Below are 17,511 nucleotides of genomic sequence, written 5' to 3'. Positions count from 1 at the left end.
TCCCAGGACACCGCAATGGTCATAAATATGAGCATCTGAATTTTGATTATGTGACCATGGGGATGCTGCAATGGTCATAAGTGTGAAAACAGGTCATAGCTCACTTTTTTTTCAGAGCTGTTGTAACTGTGAACAGTCACTAAATGAACTGCTGTTAGTCAAGAACTACCTGTGATCTTAAGGATCACTCAGATGTGAAATATAAATTGGAGTGGAGAAGATGGATTGACTATATTCAAAATAAATACGGGACTAAGAAATTCCAGATAGTTTATGACTGAAAAAGTGAGTAATGATATAACCTGTTTAGAGTTAGCCTAACAAAAGAGGAGTTAAAGGACAAATGAAAGATGATACTAACTTTCTTTTAGTTTATTTTAGAATATGTTTGTTAAAGATTTATACCCTGTATTTGTTCTGGGAAGTCGGGGGGGGGGGAGGTTGGGAGGGGGTTGGGTTCGGGGGGGGGAGGGTGGGGGAGGGGAGGTAAATATTTGTAAAAGCTTTTTTAAAAACAAAATTCAATAAAAAAAATTAAACTAAAAAAAAAAAAAGAACTACCTGTAATTTATTTCAGACCAGTGTGCATAGCGAAGCTCAACATTACTTACAAGGCAGTGCACAATGCAAACATTCTTGGGATCTTGCTTCAGCCATGAATGCATGTTCTTACAGATGCCATAAAGGTTTTGAAGGTTTGGCGTTCGCCTTGCCGGCCAACCACATTCAGATACCTGTTAAGGAAACATTGTGACTTATTAAATCTAATATACTGCCAACTAGTATCACATTTTTTAAAAAAATGCCAAGCCTTCAATTGAACCTGTCCCACAGAAGCAATCAAGCCTTCCCCCCCCCCCCCGAAACAAACTGGGGCATGATCTCATTTAACAATGCTAAACGGATGCAACTGGTACTTGTTTTTCCCCATAACAAATTGTACATTGGGATCACTCTTCATCGTTTTGGAAACTTCTGAATGAAAGGATTAAAGGGAAAAGATAAAAAGGGCGATATTGCAAGAATATTAATTGCGTCTACAAAATTACAGAATGAGAGTCATTTTAGGTTCTTTAGGATATAGGTTTAAATGACAATAAGCTAACTGTATGAGCTATGGTGGTGCAGTGGTTAGAGTGCAGTACCGCAGGCTTTCTGCTGACTGCTGAGTGCTGAGTGCTTTCAATTTGACAGTTCGAATCTCACTAGGCTCAAGGTTGACTCAGGCTTCCATCTTCTGAGGTGTGTAAAATGAGGACCCAGATTGTTGGGGGCAATAGGCTGACTCTGTAAACCACTTAGAGAGGCTGTAAAGCATTGTAAAACAGTATATGTCTAATATGTGTTATTGCTATCTACTTCTCTCGAAACAGTTTTTTAAATATATATTTAAATTGCTTCACTAAACTTGGCTTTTTGAAATCCCCTTCAGATTTTAAATTATTTGTTTACAATGCTGCACTAAATCCATTGCCGACTATTTCCAGACACTGAAACTGAAGCTTCATGTCAAGAAGGCAAAAGCACCACTTCTAGGGCAGAATACAAGTTCATCTAGTCCATCGCAGGGCTAGCAGCCAATTTAAATTTGTAAACAGGATATGATGGCAATACACTTCCTCTTATGGATTCCTGGCATGTGGTGATTTGGGTGCTGCAAAATCATATCTGAAATCTTTACTTCAAAAAAACTGCCAGGCCATCTCCAGATGAGCAAGATCAGCACGGTCTGGAGGAGGAACAACACTCTTGTTGGGTGATCCTTGGAATGTTTTGTCTCTGAAGAGAATATTCTGCAAATCCCTAATTCAGGGAGTAATTCCTGGGAACCTGGTAAAAATCTCACAAAGGCATCACATTTTCTTGCAGCAAGTTTCAATATTATGAAGAGCTTTATCCAATAGTGAGGGTAGCTCACAGCCTGTATGTGCTTCCACCTCGCCATCCCAAGGCTTCAGAGTACCCCATATCACTTCATTTATCACTAAAATTCAGCAGGATAGAATGGCACTGAAATAGCTTGGAAGGGATTGCAGTTCAGAATTAAGAAGCATATATAAAATGATATGCACTTAGAAACTATGCATAAGTTTTATAAATCAAATCCAATAACATTTGGAAAAAGATTTGCTGCTATTTTGAATGGTCTTTTTCTTAATTTCAAAGTATTAAAACTAGTAGAATACAAACATACACAAATTCTTGTGAAGGTTTTTTTTTTTTTTAAGAAATGCTACTACTAGAGGCAAAAATATGTGTGAGGCAGGGGTGTGTTCCGGCAGGCACTACTGCCAGTTCGCTCGTGGGCGAGGGCATTGCAGTGCACTGTACTTGCAGTGCAATTATAATTGTTCTGTGCATGTGCAGAAGTGAAAAACAAGATGGCGCCACCCACTGCCCGGTTCAGGGGCATGGCAAGCCTGGGTCACTACCGGTTCCAGCCACCCAGGCTGCTAAACCACTACTGGTTTGGCTGAACCGGTAGAAACCCACCACTGGTGTGAGGGTGTATGTTGTTCTGTCTATAAATTATTTCATATCTTGCTCAATAGATCTTATGGAAACATCTAGCAGTAACTGCCATATCCACTGTCCTTGTCTATTTATGTGTTTACTTTATGAAATATTCCTTCCTTCTTTTGATCCAGCCCCATTTTACCGACAATCCCTTCTTCCTTTTGCAGTCCCTTAAGATTGAACAAAGCCTTCAGGCTAAAAAAAAGTTTTGGGTTTACTGATGGTTGGAAATCAGCTTGAAGATTCTTCTTTGATACTATAAACACTCTCACTATTCTCCCCACCAAGGCGAGGAAGGTGTACAATGAAATGTGCAATACTGTCATGCACAAAACACAATGGAGTAAAGTAATTCTGCTTTACAAACCCTATTGTGAAATCTGGAAGGCCGATAGGATCTTGGAGACAGATTGTAGACAGCATAGCGCCCAGGATGTTTGGAGTCCAAAAACAGCCGCACATCTTCAATGTTATTTTTTATAGCAGACTCAACACCTTCCGCTGGAAAGGACATCACTAGAGAACAAAAGGAGAAAGGAAGAAAAATAGTCAGGGCTGAACTCAATATATTTCATCTGCTTTTAAAGAAAACCATGTTTAATAAAATGTTAGTAATCATACCAGCAATTCTGGATGTAATGTATGATATATCCAAATCTCCTTTTGCGTAACTGAAATAGATAGTCAAAAAAAAAAACTCAAGTTAAAAGTTAGAATGTAAGTCGGTTCAACAAATGATTATCTTCAAGTGGCTTATTAAATTGTACTGGCTTTTTGTTCATCAGACAAGACCTCCCTATCCCCAAGAGAAGAGTCACAAATGTGATTCTCAAATATCTGAACTACGGGAGATAAACTAAAGAATCTAGAATATCCCTGGTTAACACACACTGTAAATGGCAGCTTAAATGCCTGAACCATTATTAAAAGATTCTCTTCTTTTGATAAAAAACAATTATCTGAAAGCTGAAGGATCCTGATCACTGTCTTAGATAATAGGCTTTGCAAAATTAATTGTTTTCAGGCTGGGAGGGGGGAGGAACATTCTCTTCAGGAGAAATCTGCACCTGTCCAGCTATTGGTAACTACAACTGTATATATGCATTCCCATAGCATGCTCATTGATGAAGTATGCTAGGAATTAAAGTTCAGTAATATCCGGAGGGTTACAGGTTTCCTCTTCCTAGATTGTATCAAAGCTCTGGAAAATTAATAGTCTAGTTTGTTATTACATCAACAGCAAAAAAAAAGGCCTTCAAGATACAACAGTACAGAGCTTTTAATCCTCCATTAGCACAGAGGGAAAAAGAAGGAGGAGGAGGAAGAGGTAGAGTAGTATAGGTAGTTCTCAACGTACAACCTTTCATTTAGTGACTGGGGTTACAATGGCACTGAAAAAAATGACTTGCTATAACTGTTATTCACACTTACGACCATTGCAGCATCCCTATGGTCACATGATCAAAATTAGGATGCTTGTCAACTGGCTCATATTTGTGAGGTTTGAAGTGTGTCATGCGATTCCTTTTTGCGACCTTCTGACATGCAAAGTCAACGGGGAAGCCTGATTCACTTAACAACCATGTTGCTAACTTAACAACCACTCACCCGTCTCGATTAGCAATGGAAACTTTGGGCTCAATGGCGGTCATAATTTGAGGACTATCGGCGGTAAAGGTATTAGGCTGTGCAATACACAGGTTAGCTTTAATGAAGTAGAGTCTACAAAATAACAGTCAATTATGCAGTGGGACATAATGGTAAATCACTCTCAAGCAGTGAGCAGGAAGATAACTAATATTATATGCAGAAAATAAGTTAATTTAGGTTGGCACAGGTGGTTTTAAGACTCCTTAAGAGGATAGCATTTTTAGGTTTGAAAAACAGATTTAGTAAGTTAGAGAAGTTAAACAAAACACCCACATCCACACACAAAAGTGACAAAACCTTTAACCAGCTATTTCCAGTCTGGCTTCCACATTTACGCTCAGGATTTCCATCTTCCTTTGATATGGGCTACCAACAGATCTGTGATCTCCTTGCCAGTTTGCTTCACAGCAAAGCTATGGACTGAGCAAAATTCTTCCTGCACCATGACACGGACTACATAGGTGAAGGATAATGGGAATGTCTGGGAATTATGGGCATTTAATTGAAACTATTTGGAAGGAGCCAGTAGGCTGGCCTATGCCTAGAGCACCTTAATTAGCACTTTTTGAGATACTAATAGTCTCAATAGCAATAGCATTTAGACTTATATACCATTCACAGTGCTTTACAGCCCTCTCTAAGCTGTTTACAGAGTCAACATACTGCCCCCAACAATCTGGGTCCTCATTTTACCCACCTCGGAAGGACGGAACGCTGAGTCAACCATGAGCCAATGAGACTCAAACTGCCAAACTGCTGGCAGTCAGCAGAAGTAGCTGCAGTACTGTATTCTCACCATTGCACCACCACAGTTTCGACCAATTTTGTGAATCCCCCTAACAATGGTTATGAGGATCACATTTCACACAATGGATGTGAGTCAATCCAAGTCAGTAGATTCTTAGTTTGGTCTGAATAGAACTGTGTGCAAAATAGGACAAGAACCCAGCAAGCCCTTGGGGTATCAATTTCCCTTCCCTATCCTATGTAATAAAGATATTGTAAGTTAAATGGGAGTTTTGATATTTATGCACTAGCTTAAATTTTTCGTTAGGACTGGATAATAAAGCCACAGTTTTATACATGGAGCCATTTTTATTTATTTTTTAGTGTTTGCAACAACTCCCTCCCCCCAATTTTGGGGAGATCTGGTCATGTAACAATCCATATGGAGATCATTATACAGTGTGTGCACATTTCAATTTAGTTGTTGCGATACATTTACTGGAATTATGCCTTTCAGAGAACGGTTTTAGTTTGAATGGGTTAATTCAACTTAACATAGTTCAGAGAGGTTATTTTAGCTGGCTACACATACCCCTAAAAATACAGCCCCATTCTTTCAAGTTCTAAAAATAACAGAAATCAAGAAATCAAGATTTCAGTGACAATATTCTGCTTCCTACTATCTGCATCCCAGCCAGAAATATGAGATATAGCAATTTAGTGGGCTGATGAAAAAAATAAACTCTAAAGATACACATGTCCCAAGAATATGATACTACATATAAATGTAACTAATTACCTAATGGTAATATCTTAATTCATAAGGTTATAGGTCTGCATACATGTTTTATGCATGTGCTAAAACAATGAGCAGAGATCACAAGGCACAGGTAAAACTTGAGAGTTTGGAAAACTTTTTGTAGTTTCATATTGGCTGCTAGCATGCACACACTGAAGAAATATTTACCTTGGGCTGCTAAGGGACATGAGTATGGAATGACGAAAAGCAAAGGGGAAAAATGGACACGAAAAGAAGCATCAAACACAAAATCAAAACGTAAAATAAAACAAAACAAAACTGAAGTCACCCAAAAAAACAAAGTAAAGATGAAAAAACCTGAATTTTGCTTTTGTTTTTCCTTGTCCCAAATGCTTTAGCCCACATTAAGTTGGATGGGTACCATTATGAATAGCAAGAACAACCGATGTGGGTGAGAGACAATGCTCACAATTCTTCCCAGACTTAGTTGACTATTTTCATAAATACTGCTCATATTCTGTGAGATACAGTAATTTTTCATGTTTATTTGTAATTTCTACCAATTAAAATGCTGCTTATTTCCAGCTAAGAATGCTTCGCTGAAGTTATAAATGTTTAGAGGATACAAACGAACTATTCCAATCCAATAATTTATGTTATCTCTCATTATATACCAAATTTCCTCAGCCTTCTGCTTTCTTGTTATGTTAAGAGTACTATGTATAGATTTCCCAGCCAGCATATGTTCCAAAATATCTGATCATTAGCTTAAAAAAGTCAAATTATTTTCAGAAAAGCCCATTTTGAGGGATTCAAAATGTAAGTTAATATATAATATGCAAGCGGACAGACTTTGCTCTGTTGTATAATAGAACAGTCATTAAGAAAGCACAGACCACTAATTCTGCTGGATACATGTGATTCTTTGGAACTTGAATAAACATAAAAGATACCCTATAACAGTGGAAATAACATCCCTGTGTTAGGATAAGCATGCACACATATTCCCATGTGAGCAATAAAGAAGCTAACAGGATCATTTTGTCAGTTTAGTAAAATCCTTGATTGTGTTTCCTACTGTCAATTTAGTAAAATCCTTGATTGTGTTTCCTATTTTTTTTTGTAAGAATTAATTTCACTATATCGGAGTGAATTAGGTGGTCAATATTTAAAGATCCACGACTATTGAGTTCTGGCACTGTCAAATCTTATCCTGTGGCTCAAACTACAAAGCACCAACTAAAATACAGTACTGGTAGTAAATATATATTTTCCCCCTAAAGTGGAATGTTTTTCCCCACTGTCACTACCCAAATGACAGAACCATCAGAGATATCAACCCATAAAGTGTGACAAAATATTTCCTGAGGTTCTTCACCTTGCCCAGGAAAGGCCCCACTTGAAAGAAACGGTTCCAGTCCATCCCAATGAGAATTCCCTCTGACAGTGTACAGCTGCTAGCATTCAAGCACTGAGTGACTAGCAAAAAGGAAAACCTAAAAAACTAAGTGAGCTATTTTGAGGTCTCGGTGACACTGAACCATTGTCTTGGTTCCAGGCCACCAACAGAATGACATCATGGAATAGTATGTGGGTTAACTGATTTATGATTGGTTAGCCCAATCCTAATGTCATAATCCATCCAGAATACTAGACCTGAATCTCCCTATACATCAGTTTCATAAACTTTTCTTCAAATTAGGCTGCTGAACAGCAGAGGAAGAAGTATATTCTTTTTCCAGTCTAACTAGTTATTTCTTCCTTGTGTAAAAATGCATGAAGACTTTAAATTATGTGAAAACTGTTCCTAGGCATTAACCCCGAGATGGAGGTGTTTGCTTCTTTCTCCCACTGATCTCTTCAATACAGTAGTTACCCCTCAAAAGCTACCAGTCACATACTGGACTATCTAAGATTCAAAAAAGTCCATAACACTCTTTGAACCTATGATGAATACTTTAACCTTCGGGGTCCCAAATAAGTTGTATTATTTCATTCCAAGTTTGCAATTGTACATTTAAGATAAAACCATATCAAGAGATTGATAAAACTGAAAATATGTTATAGATTTCTTTGCTGATCTCTAAATAACAGAAGTTCCCATCCTTTTAAGCAGACCATTGCGTTATCATCAAAACCTATATAAACAAACCTTTTCTCTAGAGCAATGTAATAACCATTGATCTGACCACCAGATGTGCAAAGAGTAATTGATTAATATTGAAGTCACACCAAGCAACAATAGTTTACAGAATGCAGCATAGCACAAGGATATTTATGAACCAATTAAATAATAATATGATAAATAAATAATAAATAATAAAAATGTGATACATGTTTAAATGTTCAGTTGGCTGAGTTTCATGTTTAATGAATAAAAGAGATGATAATAACAACAACAACAACAACAACAACAACAAAACACTGAATATAACAGAAAAGATGGCACTCAAGAATATGTTATTAGAATATAATTCATTCAATTATTTGTAGGGGCATGAATGATCTACAGATCACACAAACTTTAAAACCTAGTCCCCAATGTGCTATCTAAGATCAATGAGTGACAGTGTGCCACCTATAGCTTGTCCAGCATTTTGTCCAGTTCTTTGCCCTTCATTAAAAAAAATGTAATGGGAAGTTAGCATGCAGCAAAGCAAATCACTGTTTGTGTAACTTATAGATCCTCTGGTAAGATTTAGAAAATAAAACAGTGAGTAATTCCAATCCTGGGGTCTGTTTATCATCTGTCATACGAGGCTTCTGTGATTGGCCAGATTTACCATGGCAACCATTACAGGTATTTGAAAACTCAAATGGGCCCAACTCACCTCTTCCCCATGAAAATCCTGGTCTAGAGCAGGGTGCAAAAATGTAAACTAAAGAATTTTACTCGGCTTTAGGAGAAAACAGACTAACACAATCATGGATTCAACACAATCATGGATTCAATTAATTCAATTTCATTTGTACACCAGCTATTGTTTAAAAAACTTATTACAACAAAACAAAAGCAAAAAAGCAGATCTAAAAAAAATGCAAATCCATCTCATTACTCCCTATCCCGTCTTGGCATTTTTTGGAAAGGAAACATCACATGGGTCACTCTGAACTCTCTGTTCCCATGCCCACACGTCTTCTCAGACAATAACTGAAAGAAAGAATGATTGACGCAGCCTCACATGATTTAGAAACTATGAGTTGCTAAGGAGACACAGAACAGAGCAACTCTTGAATGGTCACTACTATCTTATCTAACATCTAACATGTGAGTTAGATCCAAAACTAGATTAGAAATGAAGCATAACTTCACTGAATAAATGAATGAGTGTTTGGGACCATTAATAATGCTATATTGAGCCTTACAGTATGATTCTATAGCTTTAGTAACTGGGGAAAGATTCTAACTGAAAAGCCAGCTAGCTTGATAGTCCTGTTTTCAGCAAATCTCAGCTATGATTCCTCATATTCCTGCCACCTTGAACACACCATTGGTGATGTAATTTGCAATGCATAAGGGAATAATTTGACTGGATTTTAGTTATTTTTCACATGTAAGCTAGGTGTGTGCTAGTTTAAAGTCCATTTAACAGGTTTTAAGCATTAAGGATAATTCCAAAATGACAGTTAAACATGCAGTAAAAACAACTGAAACAAAAGAAATATTTTTAAAAAGAATTCCACTGTAATTGGAAAGAGATAATGTAATGTAATATACAACAAAAGGTGTTTTAATTTTTTTCAGATTATGAAATTCGAAGAGAGTAATATATATCACCTGACCATGCTAAGATTTTGCTGCTAAAATTTGGGCATATTTAATGAATGGGAAGTCACTCTTTTCCTCAATCTAAAATTTAGAGTTTTAGGGTTATTTGGCTTATTGTCTATTGTGTCTTTTTTATAATCTTCAAAGCAAGGGCCACATTTGAAATATACACTATGGCAATTCTGCTTCAAGATCTAACATTCCTGGGATTCCCTAGTAATAATTTAAAGTTATCACTTTCTTTCTATCACTTGTTCATTGCCTAGTGTTACTGGTAAAAATAATACAGGAGGGATATAAATATTTTTTTAAAAAATGTCAAGAAACTATGGTTAATGTATTAATTATCTATCTATCTATCTATCTATCTATCTATCTATCTATCTATCTATCTATCTATCTATCATCTATCATACATATAAGATGTCCAATAAGTCAAGCCCCATAGACAAATTACGGCATGTCTTATTAATTTTTTTCAGAGAAAATTTTACTGTACTTAGGAATGTTCAAAGATCAGGTGTCAACTGAGCAAGGAAGTACTTATAAGCAAATTTGCAAACAATTTGAACACTGACTGTAATTTAGACAATAAATTATATATAGGGCTTGAGTTTAGTGGCATATGGTATTTTAAAATTTATTGTCTTGGTATTAGACCACAAATAAGTAAGTTTAAATGAATTAAATTGATTTGCATATGAGACCAGACTTTTTATGCATGCATGCATACATACATACAAATGAATAAGGTCATTCTGGCCCTATGATTTCTCAGAATTGGAATTCCAAATTTTTCCCAATATCAATATTAATCTGATTAAGGAACAATTCTATTCTCCCAGTCAAGCATGGGAAAGGATAGGATTCAGATTATACAATAGCAGAGTTGGAAGGGACCTTGGAGGTCTTCTAGTCCAACCCCCTGCCTAGGCAGGAAACCCTATACCGTTCCAGACAAATAGCTATCCAACATCTTCTTAAAGACTTCCAGTTTTGGGGCATTCACAACTTCTGGAGGCAAGCTGTTCATCTCTTGATCTTAGTAGAATTCCTAGTGTTCCTGTCCACAAGACTGTAAGTGGGTTGTAACTTATAAAATAAAAAACTCCCAAAGGAAAATAATGGTACTACATTAAAATGCCATTTGCACTGAGAATGGCGAACTGCAATACAGTGAATGGAAATATCAATACAGCCACATTGCTACTTACTTGGCTACAGACTGAATAACTTTTGAAGATGTATCCTTGATATTTGTGAAAAATCTTTCCGTCCCACCTCGAAGGATATCAAAAAACCCACCAGAAGACTGGTCACATTCTGCCACTATCAGCCCTAAAAGCCAAAAACACAGCATTATAACCTAGGCAGGCAATCATCATTATTCTTTCCTCTAAACAGACTACATTTCCATTAGAAATTGCATTAAATTGTACTTCCATTTAAAAACAAATTTAGCAGGGCTCTTTAGTTGCCATCTTTGTTTATGTATTATTACCTTAGTCTGTGTCTTTTAATTAAGGCAATATTTCCCTACACAAAGAAGAGCGGCCAATTGTAATAATTCAACAGAAAAGCAGCAAATGGTTCCTAAGACAGTCCACACATTCTGAAGCAAACACAGTCCTGCAAAACTATTTGCTGCAATAAACAAAGCATTCAATTTCAGATGGCAGCCAGCTGCTATTACCTTCAGGGATCAGAGGGCTGCTGTATGTTTTAAATGCTCACACAATGGTAAGACGGAAGATCAGTGAGAAGGAAATACAAGGACCATCTAATAGCACTTAGACTTATATACTGCTTTCCAGTACTTTCCAGCCCTCTCTAAGCAGTCAGCCTATTGCCCCCAACAATCTGGGCCCTCATTTCACCCACCTTGGAAGGATGGAAGGCTGAATCAACCTTGAGCCTGGTGAGATTTGAACTGCCAAATTGCAGGCAGCCTGCAGACAGCAGAAGTAGCCTGCAATACTGCATTCTAACCACTGCACCACCGTAGCATTTCACTCATTTCATCTAGAGACACTATTGGTTTTTAGACTCCAGTGCCAAAACTGATGTACTATTTGACTAAGCTCTATATCAATAAGTACATCTGATCCAGTGAAGTGACTGAAATTAATAAAATACACACATACATTTGCTGGTCTCTAAGGTGCTCTGTTTAAGTATGCAGATCACCTGCTCCACGGAAAGAGTGTAAAGACACTGAAGAGTAAACTATGTAAAATGTAGTGAGATATTACTAGTATAATTAATATATTCCTAATGTTAATTATAATATTGTAATTATTCTGACAGTCCATTAAGGCACAGATAGAAACCAATCGAAAGTTCCTATATTTTGCTTACAAATCAGGAAACAAAACTTTCCTTTTTAATACAGTTTATATTCCAGGAATCAGTTCTCAAATTTATACTGTCAACAAATATTCTAAAACCTACATATGATTTTTACCTCTTCATCGGAGAAGGATAACTATAAAATCAGACTGAATTTTCAATATCCAACAGAATCACTTTCTTCCCTTTTACTCCAACATCCCAAATTATTGTGGTTTGTTATGATTTTGTGGTTTATTCCAAACCTGGAAGTTTGTTGTATTTATATTCCACTTTCCTTCAGAAGCTCAAGGTGAGACTCATAATGTTTCCCCTTCCTTTTGTCTCTTGAGAGGAAACGAAGTGTGAGGGAGTGACTGGCCCAAAATTACCCAGTCAACATCCATGGCTGAGAATAAACTATGAACTGGTCTCCTAATCTAACGCCTTAACTGTAAATATGATATCAATATGAGAAGGTGAGTAATTCATGATTCTGTTCAAAGTTTGATTACTATTATTTCTTACCAGGACTTCTAAGTTTGGGAAAACTTTTAAAAGTCTAAACTTAAAAATTTAGTAGCAATACTAAAATAAATAAGAATTGAGATGGCCAAATACTGTAAGAAAGGCTACCTAAGAAAGATGCCAAAAATGTTAAAAGAAAGTAAGAATTGGACAATACACAAAGAAAATTCCATTAAGCACCATACCTGCATTATATATATTGTTAAGCTGACCAGCAGGTTTTGAGTTCTGTGGCACCAAGGCTGAAGATGTCTTAGGCTGAGCACAATTCCCATAGCCCCCATTTTGTTCAAGAAGCTGGGGGGAAAAAACATCACAGCAGGAGTGAACACAAATATACTCCCACTCTTCCCCACCCACAGTCCATCTGCATACAAAAAAAAGTAATATTGAGTCACTTTAAATATGTTTGGTTGATTGTAAAAATAGAATACAAGGATTGCGGCAAATTTTGATTTTAATATAAAGCTATAAATGAAGCATTCAAGAAGCAATAATCTTAATTAATGTGGAAAAACACTAAGCCAAATTATTAAAAATGAAGGATTGGCTTATATAGTCTGTTCCATCATCACCATCAACTATCTTTTCTCCTTCACCTTTGAAAACATAACCCAGAGGAGCAGAAAGAGAGCAGAATAAATGGATGATTTGGGAAGGAATTATGCAATTCCCATTCCCAAAAGCCAATCGTAGTATTTATCTCTTTATCTCTTCTGCAGTTCCCAACAGCCTTGTAAAATGACATCATCTATGTGCAACATTTTGCCTCCCAATAATACCAAAAGCTGGCCACCGATTCTGTCCTGTTATTTGCTTGCTCCTCTTACTGCAGGGGACAGCTAAAAAAAGGTGCTGCTCAGATTTAAAAACATGGCTGTTGCCATAAGCTTTTACTAAAGCTAAACATCCTTAAGTTCAATTCCTGATGATTTCATGGATACATCCATGACATTTTCTTAGATAAGCAAATGAATGATATGATACAGGTTTCTTCCTAATCATACTTACACTATTGGGGTTCCTGGGGTTCTACCATTTGACTATTAACTCGGTCCAAATCTACCCAGCATTTTTAGATCAGTAAAGCTATACTAAGTGCTGCCACATAGCAGAGAACTGGTTTCACCAAACGGGATCTATTACCTCTGTGATAGGGGACTTTGGGTTCACATTTCTAGCAGCTGCAATCTCCTGCAGCTGATTGACAAACTCAGTGATGGACAGCCTCTCTTCTGGGTTCACCCTCAAAGCAGAACCTAAAGACAATGCAAGAAAGAGATCAGCATATGTTAAAAGCCTGCCGATAGGACTTGTGATCATTGATATGATGTAACTCTGAAATTCTAGCACTCGGGAGTAGCTAGAATGAAGCCACACATTAAAACTATATTGAAACAATAAAAAGACAATCTTAATGCATGTATTAGTCTTCTTCTTGAATTAAGAGCAGGCCAGCTCTTCCTAGTCTATCCTCTTCAAATGATTTGTCCTTGTAAAGGATCCCATTACTGCTCTCTTGCATGGACACTGAGAAGCAGGAATGATGAGAATGTGTGTCCAAGTCTTTGAAAAGTAGCAGGTTGAAATAGCTGCTATAGAGAGGACTTTCACATACACTTGTAAGTATGGAAACCAAATGCATTCATGAGTTTAAAAGGAAATCATAAAATTCTCTACAAAATCATCAGCTCCTCTTCTTTTCATGCCACCTCTCCAGGAATTTGGTGCCTTTGTCTGAAACTTACGTATAAGATCATGAAACACGGTATATTTTGTGTCATTCTGTGGGATGGAGTATTTTCCATTGACTATTCGAAGCTTAGCTCCATCTTCAAATGGGTGTTGTCTAAAGCACAGCAAGTAGAGGATGCAACCCAAGGCCTGCATGGAAATAACAAAGAGTTGACGAAAAGAAACCAAACAAGACTAAACCATTCAAGGTTTAGCCAAATCAATTGTAATGATGACTATTCTCCCTTTTAAAGTTATTGTCGTTTCAGATTTTGAGCTGATTTGACAGACAATTCAGCATCTGATAAGAGATTTACGTGCTTCATCAACAAGCATGATTATCTAATAGGTGCCTAAAAATAGCATACTACTGTCTAAAAAGTTACTATGTTTTGGAGTCTTTTGAAATAACTAAATCAACTATTGGGACCTTCGTGTTTTACAGGCAATTGTTAAAGCATACAGGAGAAAATAGACTATCAAACAAGCCAAAGTGTAGAAGGGTGCTGCTTTTTATACTCTGTTTCTTGTGTTTTCAGATTTTTCAGGTAACTTTCTTTGTGGCTTTGGATCATCAAAAAGAAGCTATTGTGATAACGTTGAGAGGAAATTTATCACATGAGGTAGTCTTTTTGTCTATAGTTATGTAGCATTATGGTTGAATAAAGTTTGCTTATGGAAGCTTTTCATGGAATACATATATTCTCTTTTATCAGAATATTTTCAGCTGACGCTAAGAAAAAATCTTATCACCCTTAGATCTTTTTGCATTTTCTTTTTCTTGATAATTTCATGTTGGTGCTCCCTAGGGAGATTTTTTATTAAACATCTTACTTGGAACATAAGAGAGATGAAATTAAATTATACTGAATTGTTTAGTGTAATGAAAAGAAGCACTAGGAGTGACATGATAGCAGTGTTCCAATATCTTAGGGGTTGTCAGAAAAAGAGGGACTGAATCTATTCTCCAAAGCATCTGAAGGCAGGACAAAAAGCAATGGATGGAAACTAATTAAGCAGAGAACCAACCTAGAATTAAGGAGAAATTTCCTGACAGTTAGAACAATTGATCAGTGGAACAACTTGCCTCCAGAAGTTGTGAATGTTCCAATCCTGAAAGCTTATAAGAAGAGATTGGACAACCATTCATCTGAAATGGTATAGGGTTTTCTGCCTGAGCAGGAAGCAAGATGTCCAAGGTTTCTCCCAACTCTGTTATTCTGAAAGAGAACCACTGGGGTCTGATCCCACAATGAACTCTATTGGATTTCAATTATTGCTTTTAATTGTTTTAGTTAAATGTAATTAATTTTAATTGTTTTAATAATAAGTCAATTCTATAAAAATTCGAATGCAGAAGCAAATATGAGTTGGCATGGTCCATTCTACTGAGTTTGAACTGTGGGTGCTTCTTTCCATTCAATTATCTTCAAAAGCAACGCTGAGCTGGTTTTCCTTCTCCCTCCCTATCTCTTTTTCCTTCTGTGTCATATCATTTAGAGTTTAAGCCCCCAGGTAGAAGATGTTCTGTTTGTGGTCTGTGCAAAACTTAGGAAAGATTAAGCAGCTTCCTTGATGATGATGATGATGATGATGAGCATTAAGTCTGCAGAATAAATCTTAGAGGAACAGAATTGAGAGGTTTGATTGGAATATTGCTATTTCTAAGGGTATTTTACTGCTTTCCTATTTATCTAAGGTTTTACCCATGTTACTTCCATCACACTATTGAGGTTTTTGGGGGGGGGGGAGATGCCAGTTTTAGATTTTGCAGCTCTTTATTTCAGTTTTAACACGCACACTGAATGGTGTTAATACATTGTAACAAGTTAATATTAGCTACCTGGTACAGTCTATCAGAGAAAGGAAAAAGGAGAACCTCTCTAAATAAATGAGAAAGCCTAATCAATAGGGGCAAATCACTACCCCCGAAATGCAGAAAGAAAATGCATACCCATATATCTTGCTTTTCATCAATTGGAAAGTTTGAATACAAATCTATAATTTCAGGAGTTCTATACATTGGCGTAGTGTTCCTTGTGACCTGTACACACAAAATAAGAGATTCATCCACAAATAATAATCAAATAATATATATAATCATCAAAATCACTTATTTGTTAAAGTTCAGCCTTATGCTGTTTAACATTCAGCCTTTTCATAAGTTATCCTAGCTATTACAATAAGCAGATCCATTTGCAAGACCAAAGACTTATAATAATGAAACTCTTTAATTAGTTACATTCAATTGCTTTATTTATTTGTCTAATTTATCTAGCCACCCATCTCACAAAACCAGCAACTTTCCTATAGTCTTTGGAGAAAAGTTATCTAGTTTGCAGTACTCAAGCATTTTGAGAAAAAGCTGTGGTGGAGCAGATACTACAGAGCCCCCACATCCTGGACATAAATTGTTTCAACTTCTACCCTCAAAAGGACGCTATAGGCCACTGCACACCAGAACAACTAGACACATGGACAGTTTTTTCCCGAATGACATCACTCTGCTAAACAAATAATTCCCTCAACGCTGTCAAATAATTTACCAAGACTGTATTACTATTATTCCTCTCTTCCTTCCTAGTATCTATCTCTTCCCACTTATGACTATAACCATGTTGCTTGTATCTTTCAATTTATATTGTTTTAATTTGTTTCCTAGTACGATTAGTAACCTATGACTATCACTAAGTGTTATATCTTTTTATTCTTGATGAATGTATTTTATTCTGCTTATGTATACTGATAGCATATGCACCAAAGACAAATTATGTGTGTGTCCAATCACACTTGGCCAATAAAGACTCTATTCTATACTCTGGACAAAGAAGACCACTGTTAAACCAGATACAACTTGGTGCTCTCCATCTCTCCAACTACCATATTTTTCGGCGTATAAGATGCACCGGAGTATAAGACGCACCAAGATTTTGAAGAGGCAAATTTAAAAAAACAGTTTTTGCACTCTGAAGACCTCCCAAAAACGGCTTGCTTTTTGTGAAAATGGGCCCTTTTTTTAAAAAGGGGGGGCATGCATATCCTTTAGGAGGCTTATAGACTGCTCCTGGGGCTGGGGAGGGGGGCGGGCGGAATTGAGCAAAAAACAGCCCGTTTTTCACTCATTTCTGCCCTCCCCAGCACCCAAGAGCATTCTGAAAGCTTCCTAAATGCTATGCATGGCCATTTTCGTGAAGGGGGAGGGGTTTTGAGAGGCAAAAAATGCTGTATTCGATGTATAAGACACACCCAGATTTTCGGCCTCTTTTTTGAGGGAACAAGGTTCATCTTATACTCCGAAAAATACGGTAAGTTAAATTTGTTTAGCTTTTGTTCTGACCCAGGGCAAATTTTTTAGCCACACACAGTGTTCAGTTGAAATAGGATTATGTAACTCTCCCTGTGGGCAACAGAGAGCTACTACATCAAAGTGGGTATGTGCCTCTTCACAAATTGCTCAGCTAAAGAATCAAAGAAAAGTTGATGGGAATTGTAGGGAAAT

General features: G+C 36.8%; 1 protein-coding gene across 2 annotated transcripts in view; it reads right to left on the bottom strand.

Moving 5' to 3' along the window:
- GAK (cyclin G associated kinase) overlaps positions 1-17,511 on the bottom strand; it is a 98,743-nt gene that overhangs the window by 42,125 nt on the left and 39,107 nt on the right. For both annotated transcript variants that reach the window (XM_032213190.1, XM_032213191.1), the window contains exons 7-14: positions 15,967-16,056; positions 14,027-14,162; positions 13,425-13,537; positions 12,464-12,575; positions 10,637-10,760; positions 3,139-3,188; positions 2,885-3,033; positions 612-734 (exon numbers count right to left, since the gene is read on the bottom strand). In XM_032213190.1, coding sequence (XP_032069081.1) covers positions 612-734; positions 2,885-3,033; positions 3,139-3,188; positions 10,637-10,760; positions 12,464-12,575; positions 13,425-13,537; positions 14,027-14,162; positions 15,967-16,056 — 897 coding nt within the window. The remainder of the gene's footprint in view (positions 1-611; positions 735-2,884; positions 3,034-3,138; positions 3,189-10,636; positions 10,761-12,463; positions 12,576-13,424; positions 13,538-14,026; positions 14,163-15,966; positions 16,057-17,511) is intronic.

Source organism: Thamnophis elegans, chromosome 3, assembly GCF_009769535.1.
Source record: "Thamnophis elegans isolate rThaEle1 chromosome 3, rThaEle1.pri, whole genome shotgun sequence".
NCBI classification, from domain to species: domain Eukaryota; kingdom Metazoa; phylum Chordata; class Lepidosauria; order Squamata; family Colubridae; genus Thamnophis; species Thamnophis elegans.
The sequence above is the reverse complement of the archived record's forward strand: the minus strand, read 5'-3'. Positions and strand labels throughout refer to the sequence as shown.